The sequence below is a fragment of the Miscanthus floridulus genome, chromosome 1 (assembly GCF_019320115.1).
Source record: "Miscanthus floridulus cultivar M001 chromosome 1, ASM1932011v1, whole genome shotgun sequence".
NCBI classification, from domain to species: Eukaryota; Viridiplantae; Streptophyta; class Magnoliopsida; order Poales; family Poaceae; genus Miscanthus; species Miscanthus floridulus.
Window position 1 is genome coordinate 87,245,464 of NC_089580.1, and position 16,931 is coordinate 87,262,394.

The following is a 16,931-nucleotide window of genomic DNA, read 5'->3' on the forward strand; positions in this document are numbered from 1 at the left end:
AAAAATATAGTAGTAGTGATCTAAACTCTCGTGTACAGATTTATCTCATTATACCTGCCATGTCTTTGGATGAAGAATGTTTTAAGCCTAACTAGCAGTAATGATCTAACCCTTGTACTCACATTTATCTCATGAGTTGCCATGTCAATAGATGAAGATTTTAGCCAAGATAAGTTAATAACATATCACGTCTTTTTTTGTTCTTGAGTGGACAAATGTCGATAAACTGCGCAGCCGGAGAAGGGCCAAAAATATTGATGAATCGAAGGATCCGACAGCATCTTGTTTTGCTGCAATAATGAGTTCGTTGCAAACATACACGGATCTGGATTTCACGTATGCTTCAAAAACACACTCCCGCGCGTCGTTTTAACCATCCTTTTTTGAGAATAGAAGTGGTGTGACTTCACCTAATCTCTCAGGATAAAAGTAAAAGTGATATTTAACTTTTGCACTCGAGTCTTCGTTTTAGCCCTTGTTTAGTTTTTCAAAAGTGCACTATGCAAAAAGAAGATTCCTCGTTACATCAAACTTGTGGTATATGCATGGAATACTAAATATAGACAAAATAAAAAACTAATTGCACAGTTTGCTTTAACTTTGCGAGACAAATCTTTTGAGCCTAATTAGTCAATGTTTGGACAATAATTCACAAATACAAACGAAATGTTACAGTGGAGAATCGTGCACTATGCAACTAAACGCGCCCTTACTTTGCACTGATTCAGTCAGTACATTGCTAGACAATCTCCAGAATTTGTCAGCGCCCTTTCTGTTGTAGTATAGTAGTTGTTACCAAATATAATATGCCTGATATCTCAGTAGTCCATCAGTCCCCTGAATAAATAGATTCCTACATTTAGAAGTCAAACTTTTTATACTTTGATCGGATTTTTAGAATAACCCATCAAGATTTATGACATCAAATTTGTACCATTAGATATACTATAGAATATATTTTTATAATGTCCTCATTTTATTTCGATAAAGTTAGCCAAAAACTTAAGATAGTTTGACTTACACAGATTCTATGAATTGATTTATTTGATGATGGAAGAAGTAACATTTTTGTTGTTTGGCCCCATGTATCGACACAAGAAAAATGTATCTTGCAACCATTCTGCATACGCACCAGGCAGACGCAAGGAAATGCTACTCTATCTATCCGAGTTGAAAGCCCTGGATGATGGTGAGCAGTAGCGAGACTATGAGATCACTTGTGTAATTTATTTTTGATTAAGTCTATTTTTGACCCCTCAACTATTGAGTTCGTCTAATTTTGATCCTCAACTATAAAATTGTCTAATGCTGGTACCCCAATTATCAAAACTATTTACTTTTAGCACCTGAACGCGATTAGGGCTGTTTTGTCCAACGTGGAGTGGGTTTGACCACGCCACACTGACGTTGACCGGCACGTGGACGTTGGCCTCCATTTAGTGACATGTAGGGCACAGCGTCAACCATCCATCCCCTCCCTCTCCATCCTCATGTTAACTGCTGCAGCTGTCAGAGCTGTCCCTTGCCGGAGAAATCTCGACGTCGACCCTTGCCTGCTATAGCTGACGGAGCTACACCCTACGTGGCCTCCGTGCCCACAGTCGTAGGAGGAGGCTGGCCGGCAAGCAGCACTAGCCCGCGCAGTCCCGAGGCCGGCTACGGCTCGGTGGGAGGTGGGTCATGGCTTGCTGGCCACGTGCGTTGGCGGCCCGGCGACCACAACCATGGCAGCGGAGAGGAGCCGAGGAGAGGTGCGTGCGGGACGAAGAGGGCTCGGCCACGGCGTCCCGCCCGCGCGGACACCGTGTCTCGCCCGCGTGGCCACAACGCAACGCCTCCTCCACCTTCCTAGAGGCGACGAGCTCAGGCTTGGCCTAGAGATGGCGCGGGCCGAGCAGACCCAGACGTCATCGAGGAGTCGAGAGGCCTGCGGCGAAGGCGAAGGTGGAACTCGATGACGTCAGGGAACGCCACGCGGCCACGCTCGTGGACTTGCCGACGGCGCGAACGGAGGCCGAGTCACTGGAGAAGGCGCGCGCGCTCCGCGGCCGAGTCGGGCGCGGCATTGAGAGTCGCTGGAGAAGGAGCTGACCAACGCCAAAGCGCCGTCGGCGTCGAGCGGCTTGGCATGGTCGTCGAGCAGCAACTCGGCGGCGGCAGCCCCTATCCTCGCTAGAGCTCCAAGTTGCCATTGCCGAGCGAGCTGAGGGAGATGAGAGAGGCGCTGACACGCGGCTGAGGGAGATGAGAGAGGCGCTGACGCGCGGCTGAGGGAGATGAGAGAGGCGCTGCAACCGCGGTGCGGGAGCTGACCAACCGCAGAGCGCCGCCGGCGCCGAGCGGCTTGGCATGGTCGTCGAGCAGCAACCCGGCAGCGGCAGCCCCTATCCTCGCCGGAGCTCCAAGCCACCATGGCCGAGCCGCTCGCCGTCACCACCTCGATCTCCCTCCTCTGTCGCTCGCCGCTCAGCGCCGGCCATGGCAATGGGCAATGGCCATGGTGAGCTTGATCTGGCGCAGGGAGGCGACTGTCGCCGTAGCCTGCTCGTGCGCCGCCGCCGTAGCCTACTGGCGTGCCATCGCCGTAGCCAGCTCGCCACCGTTGTCTCCTTCATGCATGCAGGAACAGGATGAAAGAGAGGGCCAGCGTGGCATGATCAACACCAGCATGGCACGATCAAATCCACTTCATGTTGGGCAAAACAATCATGCCCGCGTCCAGATGCTAGAAATAAACGGTTTTGACAGTTAGGGTACCAACATTAGACGGTTTTATAGTTAAGAATCAAAATTAGACGAACCCAATAATTGAGGGATAAAAGTAGACTTAATCCTTTATTTTTTGAACGTGAGATCACTTGTGTAATGAACAACTAAAATTCCGAAGCGCAGGCGACCCACATTGTTCTCGAATTTAGGCCATACATCTGTACCACTTTAAGCCCTCTGTTTGCTGTCAGCAGTTTTCGTTTAGTTCATAGAAGATCGTCCAAGAAAGATGGGAAGCAAACATTGTTCATTTAATTACCATGAGCATTAGCATGACAAAAATGAGATGGAACAACTTGAAGATAAACGTGTTGCTTCTACATGAGAAGAGTGGCTAACACTCGTATAAAGAAACAAAGGAAGAGCTACCAGAATTCATTGTTTCCAGTTCTTGCAACAAGATCAGCTTGTCTGTTGTCATTTAATCACTGAAGTTACAACTAACAATCACACAACCACAAAACTAGCTGACACAGAAGACAGAACTGAAGCAACTTACGCTGAAAATGTAAGCTCCGACGTCCCAACGCCCTTCGAAACAGTGAAGGTCTATGGGGCCAAAGCCCAAGGGAGGTGCCAATTCACCACTGGGTAGACAAGCGGATCTTTTGACAGTTTGGGATGTAGGTTGATCTGATAGCACCTCTTGCAATGACAAATGCGGATATGCAGCTTCTGCATTTTCTTACTGTTGCTGGTCGGTTAAGTTACCATATAGATCTAACAAAAATGTTACTGACCAGCATCACCATTGCAATATTGGACAAAATCCAAAATAGTATGGAGAATAACTTAAAGGAAATAATCAGGTGTCCTCCGTGTCACATCTGGTTCACCTCTCCTAGGAGAGGGCTCAAACTGCAGGAAAGAATCCAATGTAACTTCAGACACAACAGTAATGCAACCAAAAAAAGAAAGAAAAGAGGCATTTCCTTGTTATTCTGATTTTCAAGCATGTGAAATTACCAATCTACCATTACCCTTATTCCTATACTACATTTTCTGCCTTCTCAAACGGCCACGTCGATGTGTTGTACGGTCCGTCCGATCTGCGAGCGAAACCATCCGCAGGCCTGTTGTCTGTTCACGCCTCCACCGACGGAACAATCCCGAAGCCTCACGAGTCACGCACCTCCAGCCCCACCAAACGCTCTGTCCATCCAGGACGGCCATCCGATCGCCTTCTTCAGCCGGCCGGTCGCGCCACGCCACCGCTCTCTCGCTGCCTATGAGCGGGAGCTGATCGGCCTCGTCCACGCCGTCCGTCATTGGCGTCCGTACCTGTGGGGACGTTCCTTCGTCGTGAAGACCAACCACTACAGCTTGAAGTACCTGCTCGATCAACGCCTCGCGACAATTCCCCAGCACCATTGGGTGGGGAAACTCCTTGGCTTCGACTTTGTGGTGGAATACAAGCCGGGCGCAGCTAACACCGTGGCGGACGCCTTGTCCCGCCGCGACACGGACGATGGGGCCATCCTGGCACTATCGGCCCCTCGGTTCGACTTCGTGGACCGCCTTCGCCATGTTCAAGCGGAGGATCCAGCCGTGGTGGCCCTTCGAGAAGAGATAGCAGCAGGCCACCGTGGCGCGCCGTGGTCCGTGGTCGATGGCGGCATGGTCATGTTTGATGGCCGGCTCTACATCCCGCCATCTTCAACGCTGCTACTGGAGCTCCTTGCTGCCGTGCATGATGATGGCCACGAAGGAGTCCAGCGCACGCTCCACCGCCTCCGGCGTGACTTCCACTTCCCCGAGATGCGCCGGCACGTCCGGGACTTCGTGCGCGCCTGCGCTACCTGCCAGCGTTTCAAGACCGAGCACCTCCAGCCGGCCGGCTTGCTGCTGCCCCTGCCGGTTCCAACCGGGGTCTGGTCGGACGTCGGCCTCAACTTCATGGAGGCTCTTCCGCGTGTGCGCGGGAAGTCCGTCATCTTGACGGTGGTGGACCGATTCAGTAAATATTGTCATTTTCTCCCCTTGGCTCACCCCTACACTGCAGAGTCTGTCGCCGAGGCGTTCTTCAAAGACATCGTGCGGCTCCATGGCATGCCGCAGTCCATGGTCTCGGATAGGGACCCCGTCTTCACTTCCACATTCTGGCGGGAGCTCATGCGTCTCATGGGCGCGAAGCTACACATGACAACGGCCTTCCACCCACAATCTGACGGACAGACAGAGGCGGCCAATCGAGTCATCGCCATGTACCTCCGTTGCTTCACCGGCGACCGCCCGCGCGACTGGCTCCGGTGGCTGCCATGGGCGGAGTTCACCTACAATACTGCCTACCAGTCGTCACTGCGGGAGACGCCGTTCCGGGTGGTCTACGGCCGCGACCTCCCCACCATCAGGTCGTATGAGCCAGGCGACACACGCGTGGCAGCGGTCGCCAAGACCATGGCTGAACGCGCCGCTTTCCTGGAGGACGTCAAATATCGCCTGGAGCAAGCCCAGGCCACCCAGAAGCGCGTCTACGACAAGTCACACCGGCCGGTGGCGTATGCCGTGGGGGACTGGGTTCTTCTCCGTCTTCGTCAACGCCCAGTGGCGTCCCTGGCCGTCGCTGTCAAAGGGAAGCTCCAGCCCAAGTATTTTGGGTCGTACCGCGTCCGGGAACTCATCAACGAGGTTGCTGTCCGCCTTGAGTTGCCTCCACGCGCCAAGATCCACGATGTCTTCCACGTGAGCCTTCTGAAGAAGTGGATTGGACCAGCACCAGATACTCCACCTCCTCTACCGCCGGTTCATCATGGCGCTGTCGTCCCAGAACCAAAGAAGGTCGTTCGGGGCCGTCTGGCTCGTGGAGTTCAGCAAGTGCTCGTGCGCTGGAAGGGTGAACCGGCATCCTCTGCTACATGGGAAGACAAGGCCGACTTCATCACCAAGTACCCTGCTTTCCGGCTCGAGGACGAGCCGGTCGTCGAGGGGGGGAGAGATGTCATGTGCGGCATCCCGTACACCAGGCGGAGGCGCGCACGCGATGTGCGTCGGGCCGCTGAGCGCGCCACAAGCCAGGCTCAGGCCGCGCATGCAGAGGGGCCGCAGCAACAGCGTGGCCAAGATTAGAAATAGATCAAGTCAATTTCCTTAAGTTTAGTTATTTCCTTATGTCTAGGAGGTTGGTTTCCTTTTGAGTTGCAGCCGCACGGCTATTTAAGATTGTACTCGGCACCTTGAGGAATTAAGCAAGATTATTATCTCCTACCTCTTCCTTTCTTAAACCCTAAGCCTGCGGTAGAGGGGTATAACCTCACCGGAGAAGACGGCCGACGGCTACGAGCTCCGTAGCCGAGGCCCTGCCTGTCGGGGGTTTGACGCCCTTGACACGCTCACGCGCGGCACATCCACTCCGAGGCAGCAGCGTCCGGGAGCGCAGCTTCGGCCCAGCCTTCCAGGGCCCGTACGCCACATGCTCCGCTGCCATGAGTGCCGTGCGGCGGCCCCCGCCGCGGCCGGCTGCTTAGGGCGCTCCCTCTGCTCCCCACACCGCTCCGCCCCCTCACGGTGCCTGGCCCCCGCCACCACCGCGGCCACCATCCTCCCGCTTTCGCCGATTTGCCGCTCCGTCCGATTCGCCGCTCGATGTGTTCATCCTCCTCCACAGCTCACCTATGCTTTGCCGCTCCTCCCACCCACCTCATGTTGCTGCCATACCTCCTCACTTTTCTGCCCATTCTGAACCCGCTGTTCAAGGATTAGGAGAGGTCGCCATCTACCTTGCAACACAGGCAAGAACCTGTCATTAGTTCCCTTTCCTCATGGCTCCAGGTATTAATTTTTATTCTTTCAATTTCCTTCAGTTTCTTATTTGTAAAAGCTACGTATCCCACATTCCAGTTTGGCTGCTGTTTTGCCCCCTCCTACTACAGAGCTTCCGATCTTCTGGAACGTCCACGAGACCATGACTGGTGGCTTCCTCAAACTTACAAACTATGTTAGTGTGAACTACTGCAGGTAAGCCATGTTTATTTCTCACAGACATTGTACCTTACAACAACAACAACAACAAAGCCTTTAAGTCCCAAACAAGTTGGGGTAGGCTAGAGCTGAAACCCAACAGAAGCACAGACATTGTACCTTGACTTTTTTTTTTCATTCTATAGGATTATTTCTAGAGGCCTATTAAATGCCCTTGCAATTACTCCTTAGTATTTGTTAGTCAAGCATTGTACCTCCAACATTTTGTTTGCTTTCATTTCATGGGATTATTTCCACAGCTTGCCCCTGCGGACGACAGTTTGCTGGGTGTAGAGCTACTGGGCTTTGGTGATGGCTTTCCCACAGCCTTCGATTTCGTTCTAGACATTCCAGACGCCGAAGTCAACCATTGAAACTTGACTGTTTTTTCAGGCACATACTTGCTCGACCCCTGCACTTTCATATTTTTTGCCTTGTCAAATATTTGTCCACGCTGTGTCATGAAACTCTTCTAGACTCCTTCGATTCAACTAATGTCTTCTCTTTTTTTTTTGGTACAGTTCCAGCACCTGAACCATTTGGTATTTCTACAGAAGTTGGCAAGTGTAGGGAAGACATGATTCTTAGTAATGATGGTCAGGTAACTTACTGTCAGTTTGCTGCTACATCTAATCATTTGGTTTCGTATCACACAATGATAAAATAAATTTCTAATATATATACTTTGTTGTGTTTGAGTTGCAGGGATAATTGCTTAAAGATCTCTGCAAATGGGTGCATCGGCACACCAGTTACGATCCTTTCCTCATGAATATCTTTATATGTTTTTTGCAGGGCCAAAAAAAAATGGTTCGTATGTTTCTGTTCGGTATTTGGGTAGGACAAAATGTTGTCCTTAACTAATCCGAGGTATCCTAAACTGACTTATCTTAGCTATCAGAATTTAGCATTAATCATATTGGTGAGTTTTTTCTTATTTGCATGCCATGATGATTCGACCTTATGTACTTTATGGGTATATGCATGTGTCTAAAAGAAAAAGGTCTTATCAACTACATAACGTATACATTCTTCTACATGACCATTGTGTGATTATATTATCAAGGTTTTCTGGTTGCTCCCTGCAAAATCATATCTTTGATATAATTAGTCTGCCATCCTGAATTACTACAAATAATATAGTCATAGTTACGCTCTGTTAGATTGCTGAAAGTCTCCTTTTCAATGAGTCTACCTTCTATTATGAATCGACTTGCTAAGATAAGTTGGCTGCCAATCTTTGTTTCACTGATTGATTGCTGATGGTGCTTCCTTTGGGTTGCTAAGATGGTTGCACCACGTCAGTTTGATAAGTGCTTATAGCAGCAATTCTTATGTTACCGCCTGCATGTTCTCCTAGATTGCTAAAAAATGGTTCCATATCTTAGTCCTATGTGTGCTGATTTTTACACCCCCGAAATACAAACGTAACTTATGATTCCCCTTTCTGGCTGCTACTCAGCACCTCAGTTGTGGTTCCCCTAGATTGTTATGGTTCCATTTCCATCGTATTTGCTTCGCATATAGTGCAGCCACCTCTGTTCAAGATGCTTCGGATGCTATCTTGCCTTATTATTAATAAAACTAAACTTATTCGTGTTATTCTTCCTCAGACATTACTGTTGATCCGTGATAGTTAATCTACCATCTAAAATAATAGTTTTCAAAAATAGTTTTCTTACTTCGGCTCTATTAAGGCCGTTGTATAGTTGTTGGTTGCTTGGATCTAGATTTCACCACGCCCCATTCTGCTTATCTGTCTAAGAAAAAAAATGCAGTACCTCTCAAATCTGGATAGCGTCATCAAATTTCTGGTCTTCACACTCTGTAAAAGATTAACAAGGTGTATATAACATACAGTAACGATGTTGCTTCATGCCGCACCCTCTTAGACTTTTCAACTGACCAGTTTTTTTTTTTTCTAATTCTTGCTTCGAAGAATAGTGTACATGACATGCCATTTCGAGCCAACCATTTATATGATATCTACTTTGCATTGCAGTTGAGGTCTCTTCTGCCATGGTATAACTGAGATATGTTACTACGATATGCCAGTCCCCTCCCGCTCTTCAATTGCATTGACACTTGAAAACTACTGCATATGACATGCTGTTTCAACCAAACAATTCATATGATATTGGCTTCACCTTGCAGTTCGTCATATGTCATTTTGCATCAAAGGTTGTCACATATTCCCTCTATAGTGCAAATATTTATAATGAATCCCTGACGCTTATGTGGAACCTCATCATAAAGGAATAATTTGCTCGAATCCTCATATGGAATTGTCCAAATTTGCCACTTCATAATAGTTTCAGCCTTACTCTAAGATTAACAGTGTCATACTGCGATCAATTATTTTTAGCACCTATTTGAGGTGTAGCCTTTCTTTTTCAGGTACTTATAATAGGTAGTTAACCAAGTCTTCATATATGTTTTTATAGTGTCACAAACAGCAAATATGTAGAACAAAATAATGTACTGAACCAATCATTATCTTTGATTGACCCGCGGCAACGCATGGGGTATTGGCTAGTTTTCTATAATGTTACATGTACAGACTACAGAAAGCAGCTACACCTAACCCTACCAACTACCAAGGAAACAAAACGAACAATAAGAAAGAACGTAACCTGAAACAATGAAGAACCAGTTACCTGAATAAATGTGTGATTCCTGCAATCATCAACCTCGAGGATGGATGCCATGTTGCCACACCGGTAACAGTAATTAGGTGCGCTGAATATGGTCACCACCTTTTGTTCCTGTGAATTTGGATTAAGAAATCATAGGATCATATCAAGTAAACAAATGGTATATGCTAATCCATGCTGAAAAGTGAAAACTTACATGTGCCCAGTTGTATCCCTCCATAACCAACTGGTGAGCCCGAGCTACAAGTTTAAGATTGTTGGTGTGATTAAACTGTTCCGATATGTCCTGAAAATGAAAGCCAACAGTTGAGGACAAAACTGAAGAAAGAGTATGGCAATAATTAGAAGATATGGTATATCAAGTACTTGGCCAAAAGTGTATCCAGCGCCCCGAGGAGATATGCCCCAGCCACATCGATCGTCTGGATCAGACCATAGAAGGTCACACATAGGTCCCTCATGAGGGACCTCTTGGACACGATCTAAATTACGAACACTATCAAGATTCTCAATGGATGGAGATAAACCGCCATGGAGGCAGAAAATTTCTGATTCCACCTTCAAGCAGAGAAGAAATGCAACGTCAAAATGATTTCTGAACGAATAAAACAAACGGCCATTAAATTAAGCCATGGAGCTGAGAGAGTAGAAATCGTAGCATAAAGATTTAAACATCAAACAGAATGTGTAGTAAGTCCATCAGACCATTTCTAGTATTTCAAATGTCATATTCACATACATATTTATCTGGACTGCAAAGAGAATGGAAAACAAATATGACAGATGGGTGCTTCGGCACATCACCTCCTTAGCAGCCTTTCTTCTATCTTTTTGAGAGTAGTTAAGCCTTAAGTTAATAAATAGCACATGTGAATGACAAAATAAGCTTAACCTTGCAGCACTTAATGTCTAATAGATGAATGATAGTGTCATCAACGAAAGACAGTTGCAGAATTAAGTTGGCAAAGTAGCACGTGTGGAAAGTAGCTTAAACTCGCAGTATTTTAACAGGTATGATGGATCAATTTCATAAAAGAAATACAATTGCATGAGTCGAGGGACTAAGGGTTTACAAAGAAAGGAAAAGGGCTTAAAGCTGAGCGAACGTACCAATGCTGTCAACGGAAAATAATCAAAAATATCAGTGAAGATCTTCCAGACATTTGCACTGCCATATCTGTTTTGAAGAATCAAAGACAGTACAACAGAGTCAAACAAAAAGAATCAAGCTAAACACATTGTAGTCAACAACGATAAACAGAAGAACTAACAAGTTTTTGAGTTTATCCAGAATGAGTAGAAGAACAACATGATGAATCAGAGCACTACAATAATAATGTTATGGCAAGTGGAGACGGCCCAGGGGCCCACGTGGTACTGTGCCGCGTGAACAGTAACAGATGAGATTAGATTGCTTAGGATTAGTTAGGAAAGAGATAAGTTAGGAAAGGGATAAGATAGATTGACTCGGTTAGGAAAGGGATAAGATAGATTGACTCGGTTAGGATATTACTTAGGGGTCAGTTAGAGTCAAGCAAGAAGAAATCCTAAGATAGTCCCTGAGGAAGGGCGGCTATCCGGGGTCTCTCTGCTAATCCACCTATCCGTACCCATTTCATAACAAATAATCAGACAGATTTGAACTTCCTTTGCTAATGTTATGGGGCATGATTAATAGGACATTTTAAATATACTAGACAACAAAAAGATACTCTCCATGGCAAATGCACTCTACAGAGAATAGGAAGCATATACATTGTAACTATTACACAGTGAACTGAAATAACACTAGGTTGGCAGTCTCTTATCATGGAGGCAGCACACATGAGCTCAAAACCAGGCACTCCCAAATGTGGGTACCTCCCTGAGATTTCTGGCTAGCTTGTTCCAAGCAGGCAAAGGGTTAGGTACAACACAAACACGCCTCTAAGCAATGCCAGGAAGCCATCTCTCCCCCATGATTGGTTTTTTATACATAATACAAGAAGGATGCCCTGAGCTTTGCTGCGGGGATTGTGGATGATTTGGAATGAAAATTAGATGGCTTATTTTGCTGATGTGGACAACTAAATGCATGTTGGTGGATGATGTGGTTTGATGAAATGGATAGCTTGCACAAAGAGATGCAGATAGCTTGCACAAAGAGATAGATATGCATCCTTAGAGCACCTCCAATAGTCTTTCTTAAATCACTGTCTAAATCATCATTTGGAGAGCCATTTGAATAAAAATCGCTCTATATCTTTCCACGCTCCAACTTCTCTATACCTTGTGCGCACTCTAGAGAGCCAACCCCGCTCTCCATCTTTGACTAACGAGAAATCCGGAATAGATGATGACAATATTTGGAGATCTAATTAAAGAAGCTGTTGGAGGACATTTTTTGACCAAAATCTCTATTCCTATCAATAAAGAAGGGTATAAAGAGGCTCTTGGAGTTGCTTACAGTATTCAACTATGGTATAAGATCTCTAAGTTGTCAGTCTTATGATCACCGTGGGCCAATTAAGTAGCCTAAGGTTAGGTGCTCTAAATTTCTGCCACACTTTCCTAATCCTAAGTGAAGGGCGGGCCTGGTGCAAGCGGTAGAGTCTTACCGCCTGTGACCGGAAGGTCCCAGGTTCGAGTCGCGGTCTCCTCGCATTGCACAGGCGAGGGTAAGGCTTGCCACTAACACCCTTCCCCAGACCCCGCACAGAGCGGGAGCTCTCTGCACTGGGTACGCCCTTTTCCTAATCCTAAGTCATTGGCAGTCTTCTAGTATGAATGTGATGCTGCAGTACACAGGCTACACAAGGAATAAGAGTAGATGAGTAGGTGATTTTCAAGCACCTAAATAACTCACTTTCGTAGGCATTCATCATAGAAGCCATACACCTGTGTGATCTGCAAAAATTGAAGATTCCTCAAATGAAATACAAAATTCAAGTGAGATTTACAACAAAGAGCAGGCGTTATTCTATATGCATTCATATCAGAATATAGCTAAAGAAAGGTAACACTAATAAACAAAATGAGAAGGTTTGTATTTTAGCTAATGAAGGAGCAAATAATTTTGAGTGAGATATACGTAAGAGTAGGCACGATTCTATATGCATACAAATCAGACAGTAGCTAAAGAAAAGGTAACACTAACTAATGAAAGAGTAAATAATTTCATAGACGTTGTGGAGTTACCGTACCTGCCTACTCTCATGGTTTCCACGAAGAATTGTGATGCGTTGTGGGTACCGCACCTTAAGTGCAACCAAAAGCTGCACGATGGCCACTATATCATGTCAACAAATAATGACTAACAGAAAATTCATTAACACAATAGAATCAAGTAATCAATAGATATGCTTACTTTCATAAATAATCCTATTTTTGGTAATGGTTGCTAAAATTGGACACACATTTGGTTTAGTTCAAAATATTCTACAAGGATTTCATTCCGTTTGTATTGGCAGGGTGCACTGGGGCGCCGATCAAACATATCCATAGCAGTATAGCACCCTTGCAACAAACTGCTAATGCCAAACTTCAGGGGAAATTTGTGGAGTAAAAACTGGCACTAGACAAATCATCTGCAACTTATGTTCTGCTCTTGTTCTTGTTTCTAGATAACAAAAACAATAGAACAAAAAGAAACAATTTACAGCCATTTACTAAACAAAGGAAATAGAGAAAATAACACTAACAGAAAAGTGGCAAAGAGATAAGAAAAAGAACATTCTATGAACAGTGGAAAGGAAATTAGGGTGACAACAACAGCGGTGATTTGTGAGTGTCCACACGACAACATTGAATTATCAATTATGCATGCTAGACTTAGACTATAGATCTCCCTGCTATTCAAGAAAAACACTGCACATATAACTTGTGAATTTGACAGTTAAATGCGTTAGATACAACAACAACAACAACAACAACAACAACAACAACAACAACAACAACAACAAAGCCTTTAAGTCCCAAACAAGTTGAGGTAGGCTAGAGTTGAAACCCAGCAGAAGCAATCAAGGTTCAGGCACGTGAATAGCTGTCTTCCAAGCACTCCTATCTAAGGCTAAGTCTTTGGGTATATTCCATCCTTTCAAGTCTCCTTTTATTGCCTCTACCCAAGTCAACTTCGGTCTTCCTCTGCCTCTCTTCACGTTACTATCCTGGCTTAGGATTCCACTATGCACCGGTGCCCCTGGAAGTCTTCGTTGGACATGTCCAAACCATCTCAACCGGTGTTGGACAAGCTTTTCTTCAATTGGTGCTACCCCTAATCTATCACGTATATCATCGTTCCGAACTCGATCCCTTCTTGTATGACCGCAAATCCAACACAACATATATATTTTCGCGACACTTATCTGTTGAACATGTCGTCTTTTCGTAGGCCAACATTATGCACCATACAACATAGCAGGTCTAATCGCCGTCCTATAAAACTTGCCTTTTAGCTTCTGTGGTACCCTTTTGTCGAAGTTAAATGCGTTAGATAGAAAAACAAAAATAGATAGAAAATTAAAAATAGGGGTGGAATGAAACCAACACAGCAGCCAATGAAAATTAAACATGGGAACATTGGTCTTCTATTACCATAAAAAAAACAAATGCAACTATCAGGCTAGATCTTACCGTTACTGTCTCAACAGAGTAATAGCCACGGTCCACATAATCACCCATAAACAAATAATTTGTATCTGGACACTGGTAAACAACAAAGAATGATCTGTCAGCTCTCGGAGAATGAAATGAACAGCATCAAAAGTGCAAAGAGTGATATAATGCACAAAGATTGCACAGTGTACTGAGTACCTTCCCACCAATCTGGAAAAGTTCTACAAGATCATGGAATTGGCCATGAATATCACCACAAATTGTCACAGGGCTTTTAACTGGCTGTACATATATAGCATACAAAGACCAAGTTAAAACAGCTTCTGCTGGAACATAAAACAGCATAGTTGCATGCATGTCAAATGTACATAAAGCATGCATTCTTTGGCTGTGGTCACAGATAAAATTCTACTTGGCGCATCAAACTTCACACCAGAAACTAACAGTTAATCAAATGGAATAAAGTGTAAACACATCAGATCATCCTTTTGGTTGTAGCTATACACACAGCACTCATAAGGGGTCAAAACTTAATAAAAGAAACTTGAAAAAAAGGGCGTACCCAGTGCAGAGAGCTCCCACTCTGTGCGGGGTCTAGGGAAGGGTGTCAGTGGCAAGCCTTACCCTCGCCTGTGCAATGCGAGGAGACCGCGACTCGAACCCGAGACCTTCCGGTCACAGGCGGTAAGACTCTACCGCTTGCACCAGGCCCGCCCTTCAATAAAAGAAACTTGAAACATTAAACAAATATGCAAATAATAAATACAGCATTATTAGCTTGAAAGTACATGCACAAACTTGGGATTACCTAGCCAATAGTGAGGCACCCATACTTTCCCTCTCGTTTGTCATTAAATCACTTTTGCATGCCAACCAGCACATAGAGTGTTAACTGTATATTCCACAGGTGGAAGGTACCAGTACCCTTAAGGTATTAAACTCCAAAAAGGTCAACTTCTTTCATGGGACGCCCAAGAAAAAGGGCACAAAATTTTCAATTCTTCCTGCATATGATGTCGGTTCCCTCTATACATATACATAAATACTAATATAATAACATTCAATTACAAATTACAAATAGATTATCACTGAGGATGATGTTACCCAAACTAAGTAGAGCATGCATTCACTATATTCCCCAACCAACCTTAGGCCCCAAAACCATTGATGTTATGATAGGCAGTGAAGAGACAAACATTGTAGCACCAAAAACAAAAGGTCAAGCTGAATAATTGTGTGAGAGATCTGCCGTACCTGAACATTGCTTTCCTCCATTAATATCTCCTTGGCCTTCTCACACAGTGTTTTAACCTGCCAATGCTCCAGGCAGTTAAAAAAGCATTCCAATCCTATCACCGGAACCAAACAGCAGTGCAGGCCATAAAGTAGCAAGAATGTCGATACAATGACAAATACAGCCACCATAAATTCAGGTTTAGTGGTACCAAAACACAAAGCAGGGCTAGATTCGGCATCTATGGCATAAGCTGCTATAGCATATTCTGATCCAGAAGCCGTAGGAGCACAAAAAGCTGCAGGATTTATTCCACTCAATGACGTAAAGACATGAGAGATCTACCGCAGCCGGCAAAACCCGCACCACAGAAAAGGCGTCATCTTTCCCGAAAACGATCTAACCCTAAAGAAACTCCCCCGCCGAAACCGGCCGTCATAAGCCTCCCAGATCTCGCCGCGAATCAAACAAGCCAGATGGAAGGGGATTGGGTGGCACGCCTCACCTCCGTCTCTGGGAGCGGGCGGCACTCCATGAGCTGCTCGATCTGCGCGTCAAGACCACCGCACCCCCCGCCGCCACGCGAACCCGCGAGGTCCTCCATCCCTTCCATGCGTGCCGGCACAGCACCCTGATCTACCTAACTCTGGCTGGAGCTTGTCGCCGGCGGGAGCGCGAGGGGAAGGGAGCTCGCGGAGGGGCGCGGGAGGAGAAAAGCGCGGCGGCACGGAGGAGAGAGGGTTGGAGAGGAAGCGGGCGGGAGAACGTGGGGCCTGCTAGTCAGTGGCTCCTGGGATCAATGGGACCATGTGACAGTGAGAAACGAAGGGTGCGGGGCCCAGCTTCAGTGGGACTAGGTGGAGGAAGAACGGGAACTAGAACGGAACGGACGGCATCACGGCAAAACCAGTCGCGCCACTAGCGAGAGGAGGGGAAGAGGGGGGACTAGCAACTACCAAGTGGCAAGGGGCTGGGCACGTACAGCCGGTCAAACACGTGTGTGGGCATCAGCAACACTCCTAAATAGGGTTGGACATTCGGTATTGTTAATCATTTGCTCCCAAATCAGTTCGTTCCAAAAATCGGTCAGAGAAAAATCGGTTTCAGATTTTTCAGTTCGATTTTGTTTTTACCAAAAAAAATATGAATAGATTACCAATCGTCACCAAAGGAGTGAGGACAGGCGTTGAGTCAACCTGCAATCGCTCCTCATCGCCGCTTGATGTTTGGTTGCTTGGAGCCTCGGTGTAGGGTCGAGATGACGGCCAGAGAGGAGATGAATAGTCGTTTCTAAAACTTAATCGCGTTGACTAACCGAAGTAAGTTCTTATGTTCTTCATAAGCATTCTTTAGAAATGAGTTTTCATTTTTTCCAATTTTAATGTTTTAGCTTTCTCATTTTCTAAATACATGGTTATGCTAGTAAGTCTATTAACAAGCTCATCATATGAATCACCATGATCAACTACATTAGTATTAGATACCTCAGTGTCACCTTGTGACATGAAGCAATGTGATGTAGTTAGAGAGCTTGTAGTAGCATTATCATCATGGCTTAAGCATGAACCAACATCGTCAAGATCACCACCAAATGTGCTTGAGGTAGAATCTTCATGTACAACACTTGTGGCATCATTGTCAACCTTGTCAAGTAAACTTGTAGTGGATCTATCATCATCAATACCACTTGATCATGAGATGAAGCAATCTTCCACAATCACTAA

General features: G+C 45.7%; 1 protein-coding gene across 2 annotated transcripts; it reads right to left on the minus strand.

Moving 5' to 3' along the window:
- Positions 1–3,020: 3,020 nt before the first annotated feature.
- On the minus strand, positions 3,021–16,139 carry LOC136537275 (putative serine/threonine-protein phosphatase PP2A-4 catalytic subunit). Of its 2 annotated transcripts, none has more exons than XM_066529310.1 (11): positions 15,713–16,136; positions 15,228–15,284; positions 14,172–14,255; positions 13,992–14,063; positions 12,563–12,634; positions 12,226–12,266; positions 10,491–10,557; positions 9,747–9,938; positions 9,577–9,666; positions 9,384–9,491; positions 3,021–3,627 (listed from the first exon to the last, which is right to left on the minus strand). In XM_066529310.1, the coding sequence occupies exons 1-11, from the start codon at positions 15,818–15,820 to the stop codon at positions 3,562–3,564; spliced, it is 957 nt and encodes a 318-aa protein (XP_066385407.1). In that variant the 5' UTR covers positions 15,821–16,136; the 3' UTR covers positions 3,021–3,561. The 2 variants fall into 2 exon arrangements, with proteins under 2 accessions (XP_066385407.1, XP_066385410.1); XM_066529313.1 differs by lacking the exon at positions 3,021–3,627 and adding an exon at positions 6,369–6,481 and having other exon boundaries at positions 15,713–16,139.
- Between the last annotated feature and the right edge of the window lie 792 nt (positions 16,140–16,931).